We start from the raw sequence: 20,265 nt of genomic DNA, 5'->3' as shown, positions 1-20,265 counted from the left end.
AATGTTTGATATAAACATTAGTATGATAATGGTGAACAGGAACTGGTTAATTTATAATGTTCACATTTAATGCACATTTAAATTCATTTACGTATTTTCTTTCTTTTATTGAATTCATGGTAGTGTATTCGTTTCTTTATTGTTTGTCTTGATTTTTTTTTATTTTCGTCTTTGTTGTGCACATAATTTTGTGATTTTTTTCCCATATTATTTGGTGTATTCACACAGTTATTGAAAAACTGTAGCTTCTTTAAGATACTTTATTTATTGTTACATGTGTGTTTGATATTTATTGTTGAATTGTTTGCTGCCTTTTTTTTACAATATAAAAGATATGTGTTCCATTTTTGACATAATATACTTTATATAAAAGATGTTCATCAGTTAGCATATGTGAAATGCAATATTTCATTCCTATTGTGGATGAAAATGTGAAGAACAATTCGTGAAACATACTACGACAATTACATTCTAAAATTCCGCCAAATGACGAAGTCAATTCAGTACTGAAGCGAAAAATAAATTGGCTGTCAATGTCACAATGCACGGTCTATACAGTCACTATCAGGGGCTTGTTACTTCGGTTTTCTACCAATTGACGAAGTGCATGAAGTACAGAAGTAGACAAATCCGCTACCAATATGATGTAGCGTCCATATTGTCAGTAGTATGAACTCATTTCTTCATCTGGTTTGTGCATTACCAGTGTCACACATCACATCGACGTTAGTGGCCTCCTTAACTGTTGACTTTGTCGTTTTAGTTTTGACACCATCTGAAAACTTTGGCACAATACGCTAGCTGTTTAAAGTGCAGTGTTGGGTCGATGAAGGGGCTGTTAACTGAAAGGATAAAGAACTGAAATATGTTGAACAAGTGACATCCACGCGTCAGCTTTATCGCCGAAACGCTTCCGCCACATAAAGTCATAAAGATAAGTTGGAAATAAATCTGAAGATGTGTACCCCACCCTTCGCTTGGCATGCATCCACATGCCTTCCACGGTGTTGGTGTGGGCGAAGGTTTGAGGATCCACAAAATGAAGAGAATGATTAACGGTCAAATGAGAGAACTGAGGAGACCTGGACAACGAAGAAGAAGCCCTCCATTCATCAGAAATAATAGTAGAACCTGGACGAACAAATCGATAAATCAAAGGAATTAAGGTATTCGCATCACGCCGGTCAACAGAAATGAGAAAGCAAGCTGAAGAATCGCGATCGATGCCTCCAAAGACCCAGTGTCCATCACGGTGTCGACCCTGACTGTATTTGGACTTTCCGAACTTAGATTCATCAATTTCCACAATACAGCCGGGGCCACCAACCTGTTCGGAGGCATGATCGCGAAGATAAAGAAAACAAATGTCACGACAGAAATTAAACCAATCCACAACGGATTTTGAAGAGATGGACAACTGAAAAGAAGTATCAGTAACTGAAAACTTAAAACACCAAAAATTCATTAACTGTAGAATGGTGACAAAAGGTAAATGGCATAAATGAAACCAACTGTCAGTGCGGACTGAAATAGCCGCGCCGCAAGAGCGGTCGGGACAGCACCAATGGTATGTATCCCGGCCACTCCGGCAATGCAACGTCATATCTCTGCCGCACTGACAGTTGCGCCTCTTGTGTAACAGGCCATTCTTTTGACACCATTCTACAGCGGTTTGTTCATCCGGCGTGACTTGAAGAAACAAATCACGAAAAGAACAACCAATTGCTCCCAACACTGCACGCTGTGCCATGGTGTATCTAAAAGAGAAAAGATAGGAATGCATGAAACATTACAGCGCCAGGAGTGCATTATTGAGTATAAAACAGAAATCCTGGTGACGAATATTATTACTGTTTGACTTACGTATATTGTATGCCTTTGAAATTATAGTGAAAATATAGTGAAAGCTATCAGGTTTGTCTAATATTTCTGATAGCAGCAAAGCAGCCAGAAAGAGACAGTGTGCAGCCTATGCCGGCTTTTTATAGTGTACGGTGAAACAATGCAGGTGTGAATTTTAGTGTGTCGGAAAAGTATGCAATGAAAGCAGAGAAAGTTTTTTGGGGCCGTCATATCGATTGCTATTTGCATTTCAATGTACGCTGGTTTCTGTTACGTAAGATGATGCCGTCTTTGGCAAGTGCGGTATTGAAAAGGGGTCAATATGGCCATTGCCGTTGGGGTCAGTTTGTACATGATAAGAAATTTGCTGAATAAAAAGTGAGAGAGGACATATTGTACCCGGAATGAGACGGAATTATTGCCGCGATCACATGAACTAACTAACCCTAACCCTAAAAAGTCTGTGATGGTCTTCATTTGCTTGATTTTGTGTCGGGTGAAGCACAGTGGGAGCCAGGAATTGGGGTTAGCTGACCAGCCCCCACTGTACTTCACCCGATACAAAAACTAAGCAGTCGGAAATTGTGACAGTGATTTGAAGAAAGTGCACATCTATATTATTTTAATCTTATTAGTTAGTCAGTGCCGCAAATACGGGGCATCTGGGTTTTGTGTACGGCGATTTTGACGTCATCAGTTTGTGGCTATACCAGTTGTAAAATGGTGCCCAGATACCTGGTATCAAATTTGGATTTTAAGTTCTAAGGATCATTTGATTACCATATAACAAAATATTGATGAAATTTGTATAAGTAAATATGAGCAAATTGGAAGATAGAAGTTTGCAGTGCAGCTGACACACTGTTTTACAAAAATATTAGCATGGAGCTATCTATATGTTGTGTTTAAAAGAAGTTTTGGAGTACCATGTTTTGCATGTTTTATATGTTTTTTTTAAATGCCAAATATGATATTCTTGAAGTCCCTGGTCTAATTGCAAAAGATTGAGAATTGCTGCACATTTTACCTGTGTATTTGTGGTAGATACATGTACATGCTCAACTGTAAATTAGTATTTGTTCAAATGAAGTCAGGGTTACTGAAATGCTACTGAGCAACAAAAGTGAAAACTTGGTGAATAAACATTGGTCAGGTTATCTTGGCAAGGCAGCTAACATACCACATTGTAGAAAAAGTGTTGCATGGAAGTCGCTATGAGTGAATCTAAAAGAAGTTATGGTGTACAGATCTTGTATACAACCAGTCTTTCATTTTCAAGATGCAGGACAATGTAAGTGTCATCTGTATAGTCAGTAAACTTTGCTGCTTAATCCAACAAGGTCAGGTTATTAGTTACAAACTCTTATAACTGTGGATGTAAATATGACAATTTTGTGTGAAAAAATGTTCCAACTTTGATTTCAAAGGATTTTGTTTTTTTCCGTTGTCATATTGTATATTTATGGAATTGCTTGTCTGTGTAAGTAATGGCTTCTACACAAATCCCTGGTTTGATGCTTTGAAAGTCGGTTAGAATAGCTTTAAAACAGATGTACATATCTGATGCTTCAGGCTTCTTGCTATGGTATGTTTGTGTTTGGAAATTTCCCTATTTGTCTATGTCACTGCAATGTTTGTTTAACTTGGCGGCAGTTTGGGACATACCATTATCATGTAGGTGTGGCAACTTCATTAACAGTGGAAGGTGAGGAATGCCCATTATTACATCTTACCTTTGTCTTCGATTGTGCAACTATAGACCATAGAGAGACCAAATATTGTCTACAGTAATTTTATGCATTTTATATTATAAGGGACACGTTTAGTTTGGTATGGCTGATTTTATCACTAGTTATGATGTACTAGGTTGCATGGTATTGTGTAAGTGTATGTGATCAACAGTTGCAAGTTGCCAACCATTCCATACTTCAATGGATGGTGTATCAAAATTTGTTCAAATGCACTTGACTATGAATATCACCAGCTAAGGTACATAGAAGTGTGTTAAATATCGTGTATAGACTCATTCTACCTTGCCACATGTAACCAAATGTGAGCAAAGTGTCATTGACGCTATTTTTTAAACAGTAAGATCAAATATCGCTGCATGGTGGTGATTTTGTTACAATTTTCTAATGTACAGAGCCATAACTCAGACATATTTCCACCAGTATCATTCAAAGTTGGTACAAGGACATTGACCTATTTCATACATATGCTCGTCAATTTGTTTCACGTCATGTAGCAGTTACTGTAACATGTCAATTATTGAAGTTTCGTAAGTAGGCTGATATGGCACAAGATCACTAATTCACTTCCGGGTTCGTTACCCACGAAGATAGTTCGGAAGAAAAATAGTGCAGACCTTGAAGTTTTGATATCTGCATGGATGCTTGTTTAGTTTGAGCTTTAACGTCAAGAATTTTTGTAAAGATATTTTTCTGCCTGAATCAAAATGCAGACTGTTGTGAATAATGGCTGAAGCATTTGGTGGTAATATGAGGAGTTCTAGGGCTAATAGAAATCATTGCAATAAGCCTGAAATTTGTCAAAAAACACCACTGAGGGCGCTTTTTTATCGCTATCTTCAAAATTTCCGTGGACTTGCCCACACGAAAAATTAATCAGTAGTTAAGCTGACATTGACCTAACACCTGTTAAGAGGATTCGTGCCGCTGAATGTTTTAAAATAGGAAAATCGAGCTCAACGCTACTGTGGTGGCCTATGGGAAATGAATTAGTGGTCTTGTGCCTAATTGACGGCCCATAGGAAGCCCTATAGGGGGACATATTTCAGTACGTATGATGTCCTATGCTGAAAAATAACAACCTTTTGCTCTTTCTATTACTCCGAACAATACTTGGAAATATAAAGGTATGTGGAAACCAGCTCAGACACTAATTTTGATATACTTGGGGGGCCCAAATCCCTGCTGGCGGCCATATTGGACTCAGTCAGGAATAGGGGTATGGCATAGCTTTTTGTCAATTTTTCCCCTAATTCAACTTAATTTGTCAAACCAGTACTTTTATTGTTTAGACATACAATTTCTTTCTTTTATATCAAAAATTCGTGCAAATCCATTCATAGCGGTTTTCTACAGAGAAATTTATTATTCAAAATTTCCGTAAAAAAGTCGATGAAAATAGGCCTGGCCCCTGAAACCGGGGTTTAATTTCGGGGAGAGATACTATTTGTGAAATCATTATCTTTTTTGGGAAGAACACAACTAAGCAATTGTAAAAGTATTCTGATATGAGGGTTTGGGACACAAAATTTGTTTGCCAGGAATGTGTTTTTATGTCATATGGTGTCATATGGCTCGGTACAGAGGTGACGCAAATTGCTGCCATAGGGCCGATGAATGTATGTCTTGAGGCAGGTGTAGCAATTGAAGTGTAAGGTTAAATTTTCTTTTATTTTAGTATTTGAGTCATATCCACCAGTACTTTGATTGGTGTTAAAATTGTGCACTTTTGTCAATTTAAGGTTCACTATATTGGCACAAGATCACTAATTCACTTCCGGGTTCGTTACCCACGAAGATAGTTCGGAAGAAAAATAGTGCAGACCTTGAAGTTTTGATATCTGCATGGATGCTTGTTTAGTTTGAGCTTTAACGTCAAGAATTTTTGTAAAGATATTTTTCTGCCTGAATCAAAATGCAGACTGTTGTGAATAATGGCTGAAGCATTTGGTGGTAATATGAGGAGTTCTAGGGCTAATAGAAATCATTGCAATAAGCCTGAAATTTGTCAAAAACACCACTGAGGGCGCTATTTTTATCGCTATCTCAAAATTTCCGTGGACTTGCCCACACGAAAAATTAATCAGTAGTTAAGCTGACATTGACCTAACACCTGTTAAGAGGATTCGTGCCGCTGAATGTTTTAAAATAGGAAAATCGAGCTCAACGCTACTGTGGTGGCCTATGGGAAATGAATTAGTGGTCTTGTGCCATATGTCAAGAAATACTGCACCAAATTTCATGAAACTTTATACAGATGTTGAGCTCACATTGCTTTAACATTGAAAAAGACATTTATCAGTGTCATTTTAATTAATTTGTAATTGCACATGTAATGAACTTTCCTAATTAGAGTGATATAGCCACAAATTAATACAACGTCAAATTTGATGAAACTTGATACAGATGTTGATCTCGTAATCTTGTAAATACTGCATCAAACTTTATGAAATATGGTACCAGTGATAATCTGTTAAGTGTTAGGATTGTATGCAAAAATGTTTTGCAACATCCTGTTGATTAATTCCTAGTTGACTCATTTTATGAACTTTAGGATGGTGGCCTACATTGGTTTTATGTTTTCATCACCATGGAACTCATTCTTGGCCATTGAGCGCCATCTGTATCAAAGTATTTTTATCACAGACCTAATTAATGAAGAGGACTCTATCCTCTCTGAGGACTTGTAATCAAAGTACCCATTAACAAGTGGGGACTGTGTCATCAACGATGACTTGTTTAATGAACTTTTGTAATTAGGCTGGTATGTCTAGAAATACTGCAGCAAATTTGATGAAACTTCGTAGAGATCTTAAGCCCATAGTCTCACATAAGTTTACAAAGAAACTTAGCAGTGTCATGCAAATTAAGTGCTAATTTGCACATTTAATAAACTTTCCTAATTAGTGGGCTATATCTCCAGAGCCACTGCATGAAATTTGATGAAACATGGGACAGATGTTGATCACTCAGTACTGTATTGCTAATTTGCATATTTAGTGTGATACGTCTAGAAATATTGCATCAAATTTGATGAAACATGGCACAGATGTTGATCTTTTGGTAGGGACTTCAGAAACCAATATGGCGGCCGTACAAATTTATGCACACTGTAACAAAATGTCCATTTTCAAAGTCGTTGTTTAGCAACTCTGATCATTATTGTGCCTTCAATTTACGATCATATTTCCTTGAAGAAAGCAAATTTACACTGAATTCGTACTAAAAATAGGGCATACGTGCAGTTTTGAAGTCTCACTCCCGGTGGAAAAATCACCCAATGGCGTGTGGCGCTATACGATTGTATAGCACGGCACCGTCTGGTTACGGGGTGCCTGATATAAAACTGAAAAGCGGAGGGGTAGCCAATCTGCTAAGAGCTTTTAAACCATGCTTAGATGATAGCCAATAAGATAAGCTGTAAGATGATACCTGTTTAATATAGATGAGGCAGCTATAGCTATGGGGAAATAGAGGTCAAAGTGTTTGCCGATCGAATTCAGATTCATAGCTGGTACTTACTTTTTTTTAAACGAACAATTTTGGAAAAATTGGCATTTTAATTATCATTTGGGTCGATTCCTTTCATTTTAATTGACGAGCTACCCTTCCAAATTGAATTTCCAAAAATGACATCGGCGGGTGCACCGGTATCACTTGAGAGGTCGGTCAAACATGGCGGCTGATGAATTAGTTTAGTGTGTGTCGATGTCCAGGCAATGCATCATTGCTTTAGCATTGAAAAATTCATCATCAAAGTGCATAATTGTAAGACTTTGAGCCGATTGTACGTATTTTTGATCAGTGTGAAATTATCAAATGTTTAATTTTTAGTCCCCACGGACACCGTCCGGGGGGACTTATAGGTTTGGTCGTGTCCGTGCGTGTGTGCGTCCGTGCCTGCGTCCGTGCCTGCGTCCGTCCGTTCACGCAGATATCTCAGAGATGCAAGGAGCGATTTCATTCAAACTTGGTACAATAATTACTTCATATGTCATACAGATGCACGTCGATTTGTTTTGTGATACGATCCAATATGGCCGCCAGGCGGCCATTTTCTAACGATTTTTTCATGTACAGAGCCATAACTCAGACATGTTTCAACCGATTTTATTCAAAGTTGGTACAAGGACATTGACCAATGTCATAGATATGCACGTCAATTTGTTTTGTGATACTATCCAATATGGCCGCCAGGCGGCCATTTTCTAACGATTTTTTCATGTACAGAGCCATAACTCAAACACGTTTCAACTGATTTTATTCAAAAATGGTACAAGGACATTGACCAATGTCATAGATATGCACGTCGATTTGTTTTGTGATACGATCCAATATGGCCGCCAGGCGGCCATTTTCTAACGATTTTTTCATGTACAGAGCCATAACTCAGACATGTTTCAACCGATTTTATTCAAAGTTGGTACAAGGACATTGACCAATGTCATAGATATGCACGTCAATTTGTTTTGTGATACAATCCAATATGGCCGCCAGGCGGCCATTTTCTAACGATTTTTTCATGTACAGAGCCATAACTCACACATGTTTCAACCGATTTTATTCAAAGTTGGTACAAGGACATTGACCAATGTCATAGATATGCACGTCAATTTGTTTTGTGATACAATCCAATATGGCCGCCAGGCGGCCATTTTCTAACGATTTTTTCATGTACAGAGCCATAACTCACACATGTTTCAACCGATTTTATTCAAAGTTGGTACAAGGACATTGACCAATGTCATAGATATGCACGTCAATTTGTTTTGTGATACAATCCAATATGGCCGCCAGGCGGCCATTTTCTAACGATTTTTTCATGTACAGAGCCATAACTCACACATGTTTCAACCGATTTTATTCAAAGTTGGTAGAAGGACATTGACCAATGTCATAGATCATGCACGTCAATTTCTTTTGTGATACGATCCAAAATGGCCGCCAGGCAGCCATTTTATTACTATTTTTTCATGTACAGAGCCATAACTCAGACATGTTTCAACCGATTTTATTCAAAGTTGGTACAAGGACATTGACCAATGTCATAGATATGCACATCAATTTGTTTTGTGATACAATCCAATATGGCCGCCAGGCGGCCATTTTCTAACGATTTTTTCATGTACAGAGCCATAACTCACACATGTTTCAACCGATTTTATTCAATGTTGGTACAAGGACATTGACCGATGTCATAGATATGCACGTCAATTTGTTTTGTGATACGATCCAATATGGCTGCCAGGCGGCCATTTTCTAATGATTTTTTCATGTACAGAGCCATAACTCAGACATGTTTCAACCAATTTTATTCAATGTTGGTACAAGGACATTGACCGATGTCATAGATATGCACATTGATTTGTTTTGTGATACTATCCAATATGGCCGCCAGGCGGCCATTTTCTAACGATTTTTTCATGTACAGAGCCATAACTCAGGCATATCTCAACAGATTTCATTCAAAGTTGGTACAAGGACATTGAACAATGTCATAGATATGCATGTCAATTTGTTTTGTGATACAATCCAATATGGCCACTGTGTGGCCATTTTCTAATGATTTTTTCATGTACAGAGCCATAAGTCAGGCATATCTCAACCGATTTTATTCAAAGTTGGTATAAGGACATTGACTTATGTCATACATATGTACATCAATTTATTTCATGATATGATCCAATATGGCTGCATGGCAGCCATGTTGGTTACAATTTTTTCGTGTCCTTAGCCAAAACTTGGGCACGTCTCAACTGATTTTATTCACCGATTTTATTCAAACTTAGTACAAGCACATTGACCTATGTCATACATATGCACATTGATTTGTTTTGTGATACAATCCAATATGGCCGCCGTGTGGCCATTTTTTCCGATTTTTTCATGTCCGGAACCATAACTCAGACATGTATCAAGCAAATTTATTCAAAGTTGGTACAAGGACATTGACTTATTTATACATATGTATGTCGATTGGTTTCACGAGATGGTCCAATATGGCCACATGGAAGCAATTTTGTTATGGTTGTTTCAAGTCGAGAGCCATAACTCTGGCAAGTCTCAACTGCAGATCTTATTCAAAGTTGGTACATGTACATTGACTTATGTCATACATATACATGTTGATTTTTTAAACAGTAAGATCAAATATCGCTGCATGACGGTGATTTTGTTACAATTTTCTAATGTACAGAGCCATAACTCAGACATATTGCCACCAGTATCATTCAAAGTTGGTACAAGGACATTGACCTATTTCATACATATGCTCGTCAATTTGTTTCACGTCATGTAGCAGTAACATGTCAATTATTGAAGTTTCGTAAATAGGCTGATATGTCAAGAAATACTGCATCAAATTCATGAAACTTTGTACAGATGTTAAGCTCACATTGCTTTAACATTGGAAAAGACATTTATCAGTGTCATTTTAATTAATTTGTAATTGCATAAGTAATGAAGTTTCCTAATTAGGGTGATATACTCACAAATTAATACAACGTCAAATGTGATGAAACTTGATACAGATGTTGATCTCATTGTGTTGTAAATACTGCATCAAACTTTATGAAATATGGTACAAGTGATAATCTGTTAAGTGTTAGGATTGTATGCAAAAATGTTTTGCAACATCCTGTTGATTAATTCCTAGTTGACTCATTTTATGAACTTTAGGATGGTGGCCTACATTGGTTTTATGTTTTCATCACCATGGAACTCATTCTTGGCCATTGAGCGCCATCTGTATCAAAGTATTTTTATCACAGACCTAATTAATGAAGAGGACTCTATCCTCTCTGAGGACATGTAATCAAAGTACCCATTAACAAGTGGGGACTGTATCATCAACGATGACTTGTTGATTGTGTAATAAAAAGAATTAGTGACGTGTGCAGAGAAGGTCCGGTACCCGTTTTGTTTACATGGCATACGGAAAATTTAAAGGCTCGATCATATCGTCATGGTTGCTAGTGAAATCACAGAACAATGTCAGAAACCTTGAAATGTCTGTTTTTTTACAAAAAATAAAGTTTTTTAAACCATAATCTCTGAAAAGGGTGTTTTTTTCCTGTGAAACCAATTAAACCCTTTATTCAAACTCACTGTCAACGATCCCCAAACCAGGAAGTAATGTTACGTATACTGGTTGTACAGCAGTATGTAAACAGTGTTCTTTCTCAAAGCTTTCAGTTTTTCAGATGTTTTTCTTTTCTTTTACATTAGAATTACTTTAAACTAATTGGATTATATAAAGATGTAAAGTCAAAGACAGTTGATTAATTAATTAATTTGACATACTATTTTTTCTTCATATAGAACATGGAAACTATATAAAATAGTTGACAACATTGACCTTTTATTGTCAGGAGAGACTACTCTTGCAGAATTAGGTTTAAGTATAGACAGCAGATCAGTATTATTACAATGTTGAAAGAAAAGCTTGCATCTTTAGCACCAAGAAACTTTAATAAAAGACCAAGGCAATGAGATGACAAAATATCAAAGCTGAATGGACAAGTGGAAGAGAAAAATGAAGTGATAAATGAATTAAAAGAAAACACATGAACTGAACAAGACATTAGAACATGTATTGAAAGAAAAGAAAACCTCCAAAAAATAAAAGCTGGAAAAGAAAGGTCATGGAAATGGAAGGAGAATGACACTAGAGTGCAACAGGTGACAGAGAAAATAAATGAACTTGAAAAATGAAAATCAAGAACTGAATTAAGGAACAAATTGATGAGAGAATTGAACATGAACCAACAATCAAAACATTTGACAATGGCAAATACACTGACTGTATTCGTCAAATATATTATGATCTGCTGTCTCACAACATGTCGATAGAAAGTTGCTCAGCTATTGTTAGATCAGTCATTAAAAACCTTTTAAATGTTGACATTGATAGACTACCAAGTAAATCTCTGATATCCATGATGCAAGTTGAGACACTGGTAGTAGCACAAGCACAGGCAGCATCTCAAATTCTTGAACAGTCACCAAACAATACCTTGCACACAGATGGGACACTCAAGAACTTTGTTGATTATGCCGGACTTCAAGTAACCCTCCCCAATAAAAAATCTATTTCACTTGGATTCCAGGAATTGCTGAGTGGGAGTGCTGATGACTACATGTCAGCAACCATTGAAACTTTTAAAGAGCTCAGTGAAGCTATCAGTGAGGATGATACTGATAGGCTATCTGTGTATGCTGAACTTCTTTTGCACAGTAAGAACATAATGAGTGATCACCACATAGTAAACAGAAAATATAAAAGCAAATTAGAAGAATTAAGGGGACTTTACTACCAATTGTTGAAAAGAACTGGGACAAATTAAATGAATCAGAGAAACAAAAGATGCAAGGAGTAAATCACCTGTTATGTGGTACGGATGTGCTCACTAATATGGCAACAGCAGTTTGTACATCCACAAAAGTGTTTGAATCTGACAACAAATCTCTCCTGAAAACAGACAACACATCACTTGGAAATGAATCACACTGTTTTGCACTTCTGTACAAGGCTTGCAAGGGATTCACTGATGCCGGGTGTCAAAAGTCTGGGGTATATACAGATTTTCCCCATACTTGGATGAAGTCTGTGAGAAAAAATTTCTTAAAACATTTCAGCACCACAGATTTAATGTAATTGCATTTCATCAGGGAGCAGCAGTGTATTATCACAGAAATCACATCGCAGACTTTCTGAAATCAGGACGCTGTCAGTCATCCAACCGATTGATCAGTACAGTTGCTGCTGTGTTAGATGAGGAACTTGTTTTGGCAGAGTGTCAAGCTCTGGGCATACTCGATAAATTAGTCACTGGCCCAATTATGCGTTTGCTGGAGAGAACAGATATCAGCTACTATAACATGAACATCCACTGGTTAGAGTTGAAAACATGTCTAGCTGATAATGCCCATTGATGCATCACCACTTGTTAATCAGACAGTTTATTTATCTGACACAACAATCACAAAAGATGAACTGTACTTTGAGCTTTTCCCAACTGAGCGCAATATTCCCTCTGATGCACTGACTGCAAATGTCTTGCAAAATTTTTGCAAGTCCATGTTACCAGTTGTAGAACGTCAATTGGGAAATCAGATGCCAGGTTGCCTTGCGACTACTTAAGTCAAAAACTACTTGATGGATTTTCAAAATTTTTTTGTTCTGCTTCATTCACCATGCTTAGCAAGATAATGGGATCAAAAACTGGTAATTAATGGATTCAAATTCTTGCTAGGCTCCCATCTTTTGGTGATGTAATGGCGTACATTGATATATAGTAGTATCATGTCAATAACTGCTAATTTGCATATTTAATAAATTTTCGTAATTAGACTGATTTTATGAAACTTGGTACAGATGTTGAGCTCACATTGCTTTAACATTTGAATGAAGACGTTTATCAGTGTCATTCAAATTAATTTCTAATTTGCATATTCAATGAACTTTTCTTATTAATGGGCTATGACCAGAAATACTGCATCAAATTTGATGAAACTTCATACAGATGTTTATCTTTCAGTACTCTGATACTGTGCAAAGACATTAAGCAGTATCATGTCAAATGATTGCTAATTTGCATATTTGATGAACTTTGATAATAAGTATGATATGGCTAGAAGTGCTGTATCAGTAGTTTTATAGCATGCAAAGATATGTAGAAGTATCATGTCAATTAACTGCTGATTTGCATATTTAATGAATTTTTATAATTATTATATGGCGAGAAATGGTTCATCAAATTTCATGAAACTTGGTACAGATGTTGAGCTCACATTGCTTTAGCATTGAATAACAACATAATGCAGTATCATGTTAATCAATATTTAATTTACATATGTAACGAACTTTCCTAATTAGAGTGATATGTCCAGAAACACTTCATCCAATTACATGAAACTTTGTGCAGATGTTGATCTCACAGTGTTGTAATACAATTCATTGACTCTTGGCAGTATCGTTGATGATATGTGGTACACGTGATAATTAATCAGTGTCATACTAGAATGCAAAAATGTTTTGCAACATCCTGTCGATTAATTACTAATTGACTTATTCAATGACCTTTTGTAATTAGGGTGGCAGCCCACATTAGTTTTACATTTTCACCACCATGGAACTCATTCTCAATCTTAGACCCAATTAATGAACAGGACTCTATCCTCTCTAAGGACTTGTAATCAAAGTACCCATTAACAAGTCAGGGACTGTGTCATCAATGATGACTTATGAATATTAGAGTAAGATTTGATGATAAACACACTCTAAGGACACTTGTTACCATAAAGTAACCTGCTATTACCTGCATAAAATTAGTGGTGTTCAATCGTATGCCACAAAGGAAACCTGTCAGATGGTTGTTCATGATTTTATTTCATCCATACTTAATTACTGCAATCCTCTCTTGTTTGGAACACTATCTTACTAAAATAAAACCTTTGCAACATGCTTACGACACTGACACCAGACATGGACCTGGAAATTTGAGCATATTAGTCAGTGGTTTATACCAGTCCACTTCAGAATACAATACACAAAATGATTTTGAATTACTAACTTTCAAAGGCCTTTACTTTATTTTCCTGCTCTCATTTCTTACCTGACTTACGTAAAAACTGTTTTGCAATGTGATCTACAGTGTATTGGACACAAAGTTGCTTATCCACCAATTATATGATATCATATTGATATTTGTCTTATTTCTCTGAATCATTTTAGAAACCTGGCAAAAAAAGAACAGAAGAAACTTCCAAACAGCCAGCTGCTGTTGCTAAACCAGGGCCACCACAACCACCCACACCTGTTAAACCTGCACCCCCACCAGCTAGTGCAAAACCAGTGCAAAGTGGAAAGATTTTACAACCTGCAGATTTCAAAACAGATCTAGAAGAAAGAATTCGTGAGTCACAGAAATCATATTATTTATGATATTTAGTGTGTATGATATGTTTATTTCCTAGGCCTCACCTAATTGCAGCTGTGACATTATCAGACTATGTTTAAAGGGATACAGGCGTCAGAACTGCGTTCAAAGGTTGTATGTATTTTTGGTTGAAAAATCTTTAAAAATCTTCTTCTTCAAAACTGCTGGTCTGACAGCTTTGATATATGAGATTTAGGTCCCAAGGGATGACCTACTTCAAATTTGTTCAAATTTTTGTCATTTTGGTCAAAATGTTTTTCAACAAAACCACTTATCTAATAGCTTTGATATTGGTATACAGTTTTAAAATGTAATATATTCAAATTATGATGAAATCTGCAATTTTCTATTTTTTTTGTAAAAAAATTTGTTTCTCAAAATGTACTTATCTGATAGCTTTGACATTTTGTAGACATTCCTAGGAATGATCTTAATATGATACAGGGATAGAAATACTTTTTTATTTCTTGTGGCAAAAGTTTGCCACCGGATTTAAAATCAGGTGGCAATTATGAAAAATCTGGTGGCAGTTTGTGATCGTTATACTACAACATTTTGTCATTGCCACATACTCATTCTAATTTATAAATTCTTGAAAATATGGTGAGTACACGTCACAAAAAATCAACCCATACTGCAGGCCTCGAAAAAAAAATTTCAAACTTACCAACCGTGGGACACGTGAATTTCATTTTTACTTGCCCGACAGGAAAAATTACTTGCCCTAAATTTCTAATAACTGTACTAGTAATTTGAAGAGAAAGCAAGAGTTTGGCCATATGAAGTGAATTCAAAGAGGGAAAAACCAGATTCAAACATGAAGTACATTCTTGTTAAAATGAAGGACTATTACCAAATCTGAAATGTCGCAGAAGAAATGTGAGAGTACTTTAGTTTTTTTCTGTAGATTTGGCCATCTAGAAAACATCGTTGAATCTGGAATTTTTCCACAACCTAATCCAAATTAAAATCTTTGCATAAGATTTATAAGATTGTGTGATTTACAATGTGCATAGCTGGCTGCTGCTCTTTATTATCAAGCTTAGATCACAAACAACTGCTCTGCTAGTGTTTATCTGCCAATGCATACGCACATGTACATCTGCAACCCTTTTTGTTTACATGTTTACTCACTGAGCACAGCCGTCTTTCAAAGTTTCATTTTGATAAATGTATTCGTCAAGAGAGCAGATTAAAGTTTTGTTTTCGTTACTCTTCAGTGCAGATTTGTTTTCTGTAACTGAGAGCCGATCCCTAACAACCAAGGTCACGTAATTTGAAACTGTCTGCATCTCACGCACTACGTAGCTGCAATATGTGGCCTCCTTGGTTGACTGAGCCCGTTTCGACTACGATGTAAACTTGTACTTTTTCATCTGGGTGTTGATTTACGTTGAACACTAAGCATTGCCGAGATCCATGGCTTCGAATAAGTTTACATCCATTTACCAAGCACAGGGTGCAATTACACTATCGCGTGAAGCCGATCGACTGTCATACGACTCATGCTGCACTTGCACAAAGAGAATGGCAACCACTGTCAAGAGCATACCACTTTACGGCACACATACAAAACAGTAAGTTCACTCCGTGTCGTCGGAGAGAACATGTCGCAAAACTGTATTTTTACGACTTTTTGTGTTTTACAACAGCAAGAACGATTATTTTGCGATGTCTGGCGGATTTTCAAGGGTTTTCAGAAAAAAACTTTTGAGAGTTGAAGGACTTACAATGATTGTAGGCGTGTACAGACCTAATGAAATACGTTTTCAAGCTTGAATTGTCCAGAGCTTAGTAATTAGTTAATTCAACCGCTGGTGCACTTGCCCATCGGACGGGAAGCATATTGATTTTACTTGCCCGAACCCAAAATTCACTAGCCACGGGCGTTGGGCGATAGAAATTTTTGAGCCCTGTACTGGCTAATGAATTGCAAGTATTTATTGTTATTTAATTCATGCAGGCTGCAGTTTGGCTTTGTTTTCAAAATGTCACAACATGCTTTTATCTTGTGTCGTATGACACAGAGGGCAACAACATGTCCAGTGTACAAAAGCTGCTGTCATCGATATGGAGATTAGCCAATCACAAGTTTGGATTCACGCTATGTTTTCATTCATGCCAAAATGTCGCAATTAGTTTGGGTTTTTTTTGGCTAATAAGTTTTTCCGCCGTCAGACAACGTGTGTTCCTTCAGACTAGTGTTCCTTCATTCAAGCTGTAGGATCGATGACATGATGACCCAGAATTTAGTGGCAGAAAAATACCACCAGAAAAAAATTTTGGTGGCAGATTGACAGTTTTTGGTGGCAAATGCCACCATTGCCACCGATTATTTCGATCACTGTGATATATTCAAATTATGATGAAATCTTGAAATTTTATTTTTGAAGCTATTTTTGCTATATCTGGTCAGGCTGACTTGAAGTGAGCCATCAAAGATTTCCACCTTCTTCATCAACTCATGTGTCACAAATACTTAGTCTCTACATAACACAGCGGAGCTCTTTTGGTCGTTAAGTCACTCGTATTGCTACCAGTCCAGGTTATCCCTTACGAAAGATCAAAATTTGCCACAAGTTTGCATTCCTTATTTGTTACATACTTGATACAAATTCTGACATCCAAACAAGTACCAATCTTACTAGTCAGTTATATACACTTTGATTCAAACATAGGCTAAGTTTGCAGCAAGTATGTGTGGAAAGTGTGATGAACATTGCACCAAGTTTGTACAGAGAATGTAGAGGTCATTTTGTTTTTGTTTGTATTGAGTGTGCACCAAGCTTGTAGATGCAGGGGGGGGGGGGATATTCAATATCTGGGGCATGGTATCTGTTGCCTTAGCAACAGCAGACATACTGTTGCCCTGGTAACATTTCAGGGGATTTAGATGATTGTAATTCCTGACAGCGTCTTTTTCAAAGTAATGCTCTCACAACATGTGGTACATGACATCATCGTGCTGCTACTCCCCATTGTATTGTATACAAATGATTCTTTCTAAACTGGCTTATAAATGTACACTCTTTAGAATATGTTTACCTTGTGAGCAGCAGATTCTAAAATTCACCTTAGAGTCATGTATCCAGATGCTAGGTTGAACATCTATGAAAAAGTTGAGAGGATATTACTACATCCAACACGCACTCACCCTACGACACATTCAACTATACTAGTTTTAGTTGACTTTTGATGTTTTTCATTCATGATGTTGCAATGGTTTGATATGGAGGTAGCTACGTACCTCCATGGTTTGATAAATTCACAGGTGCTTAAATCAACCAGTGATCGCGAAGCCTCCTGTAAACGTACATAATAGCTACGTTTACAGGAGGCTTCGCGATCACTGGTTGATTTAAGCACCTGTGGATAAATTTGTGCATTCCACGCGTACGTACTAATTCATATGTGTTTAACAACCAAGAGTATTTAATTTTTTTTTTGAATAAAAAAGAATTAATTTGTCATTTTGTACAATGAACACTGGGTAGTTCGATCATTGTTTCAATTCTGTGACAAAACAGTGCCACATGGGACAGCTAAAAAAATCTGAAGTTCGTACCAAACTTGATTTGTATCTCACATATATCTACAAGCTTGGTACAAATGTCACAACTACCATGGTGAAAATCCCATAGTGTGTACCAAACTAGTACAAGCTTGGTGCATATTTCACATGTTCAATTAAAGTGTGTATCAAATTTGTAACATATATGTACTAATATGTAGCAAGTTTTGATCTTTCGTACGGGATGTCTCAATGGAGCATAGTAGGCAAGAACCAATCGCTTACGTGTATATGTAATTAGGATTTAAAGTTGCATGTGTTCGCTTTGAATGCGATTATAACCTGACAAATCCGCTTATCAAGCACCATGCACTGTTGGCTACTAGTGTAAGTGTCTAAGCCTGAGTTGATTTGAGACATTTTCCCCATATTAAGGTTCCAAGACAAGAAATTGACCTCTTTAATCTAATTTCTCTGATGGTTAATAAGCTCAGAAACCCCGTACATTATACATTTCCTGAAAGCCCAGATATAGGGGAAGATTTTGGTAATCACAGTGTCACCATTGTTTATATAACTATCACGTGACAGGTAATTTGCATAACCTTTCAAAAATCGGTTTTCCGTATGTTTTGTCTCAATACCTCAAAATATCTTACTCAAACTTGCTGGAATGCAAGCTGTCACAATGTTCTTCAAAACTGTGTCTCAGATTTTTTATATCTTGCTTAGTTTTTATTTGAGCACAATTTTAAAGAAATCAACTAGGGTTAAATTCACCGCTCTGGACATTTTTCAGGCATAAAAATTGTTTAAGAAGGTTTAAAAAAATTCTGGAAGAAAACTTTGGAAGATCCTTAGGACAGCTTGCACCCACACAAATTTCAGCCACATATCTCAAAGCATTGTAACAAAACATAGGGAAAACCGATTTTTGAAAGGTTATGCAAATTACCTGTCACGTGATAGTTATGTAAACAATGGTGACACTATGGTGACCAAAATGTTACCCTATATCTAGGCCTTTCGAAAAAATATAATTTACGGGGGTTCTGAGCGAATTAACCACTAGAAAATTGTTGGCTTAAAAAGGTCAATTTCTTGTCTTGGAACCTTAAAAATGGTAAGAATTTCTTCATGCATATTGTTTTCTGAGTTTCTTTCCCCTCGACTATGTTTGACAATGAGTAATTGAATGTTTTTTATTCTCTTTTCCTCTTTTGGTTAATTTTCTTTGGCAATTTGATCTGGTGCGCGTCTTTGGAGTGAAAGATCTGAGAAGAGTCAATCCCACCAGGGAGTACATGATGATTGAAAAAAAATCATGCTCCATCATGCTCCGGTGACCGACAAGAACAGTTAACCCATCATTGCAAAGCTTAAAAAATTCTCCATACTACCTATTACAAAGTTAACTTAACATTTGACCAAAATTGGGCAATATTTGGCGACAAATAAGTTACTGTAAATTTACAAGGGTCAAATCCTGATTTCTAGGAGTAATTTTTGATGTACCCTAACCACTTGTGTCATTCGCCATCAAGACCGTATAGAACCATGAGCATAATGTTTACATCTGAAAATTACTGTGCTAAAAATAAAGGGTGAAATCTAGCCGAAAAGTTCCAACTCATTGCAATCTATAAGCCTAGGTTTACACAGTTAATTATTCATGACGTTGGTTACTGAGGTTTGCTGATTGGTCAGTCCTACTATGGCCATTGAGACACAATCAGACTGGCTACTATTCTTAGATTTCAGCGCATTGTATTTAATTATGTTTGCATGACAAATCCTCTGAGAATTTCAATTTGAAACACAATGTTCTCAATGGCAATAATTTCAAGTATTTGAAAATTTTTACTGTCAATTTTTGATTTTTGATTTTCTATTGAACATGGTTATAATTTTGACATTTATGCAGGGCAAACACAGAGAGATCACATTCCAACATTTGAACCGAGTCCCAGAGTTCACCATATGCAAGATATAAGTAAGTTTACACCAAGTATTGTTTGTGTTTTGTTACGTCCTATGTGCTGTACACATGTATGGCATGAGGAGCTGTTAGAATAAGTGTATGTATGTATGTATGTGTGTATGTATGTGTGTACGTATGATGAGACATATTGCACTTTTAGATGAATCTGTTTACTTAAATTGAGAGTTTTAAGGTATGTCAGCATTTTACAGACAGAAACTGTCAGTTTCCATGCTAGTGCCA

The 20,265-nt window shown here is 36.6% G+C and overlaps 1 protein-coding gene across 4 annotated transcripts in view; it reads left to right on the top strand.

Annotated features, from left to right (window-relative positions):
* Positions 1 to 20,265, top strand: part of LOC139127976 (tyrosine-protein phosphatase non-receptor type 12-like) — a 338,072-nt gene that overhangs the window by 299,898 nt on the left and 17,909 nt on the right. For all 4 annotated transcript variants that reach the window (XM_070693830.1, XM_070693828.1, XM_070693829.1 and 1 more), the window contains 2 exons: positions 14,326 to 14,506; positions 19,966 to 20,034. In XM_070693830.1, the coding sequence (XP_070549931.1) occupies positions 14,326 to 14,506; positions 19,966 to 20,034 (250 nt within the window). The remainder of the gene's footprint in view (positions 1 to 14,325; positions 14,507 to 19,965; positions 20,035 to 20,265) is intronic.

The sequence above is a fragment of the Ptychodera flava genome, unplaced genomic scaffold (genome assembly GCF_041260155.1).
Source record: "Ptychodera flava strain L36383 unplaced genomic scaffold, AS_Pfla_20210202 Scaffold_40__1_contigs__length_1388640_pilon, whole genome shotgun sequence".
Lineage (NCBI taxonomy): Eukaryota > Metazoa > Hemichordata > Enteropneusta > Ptychoderidae > Ptychodera > Ptychodera flava.
The sequence above is the reverse complement of the archived record's forward strand: the minus strand, read 5'-3'. Positions and strand labels throughout refer to the sequence as shown.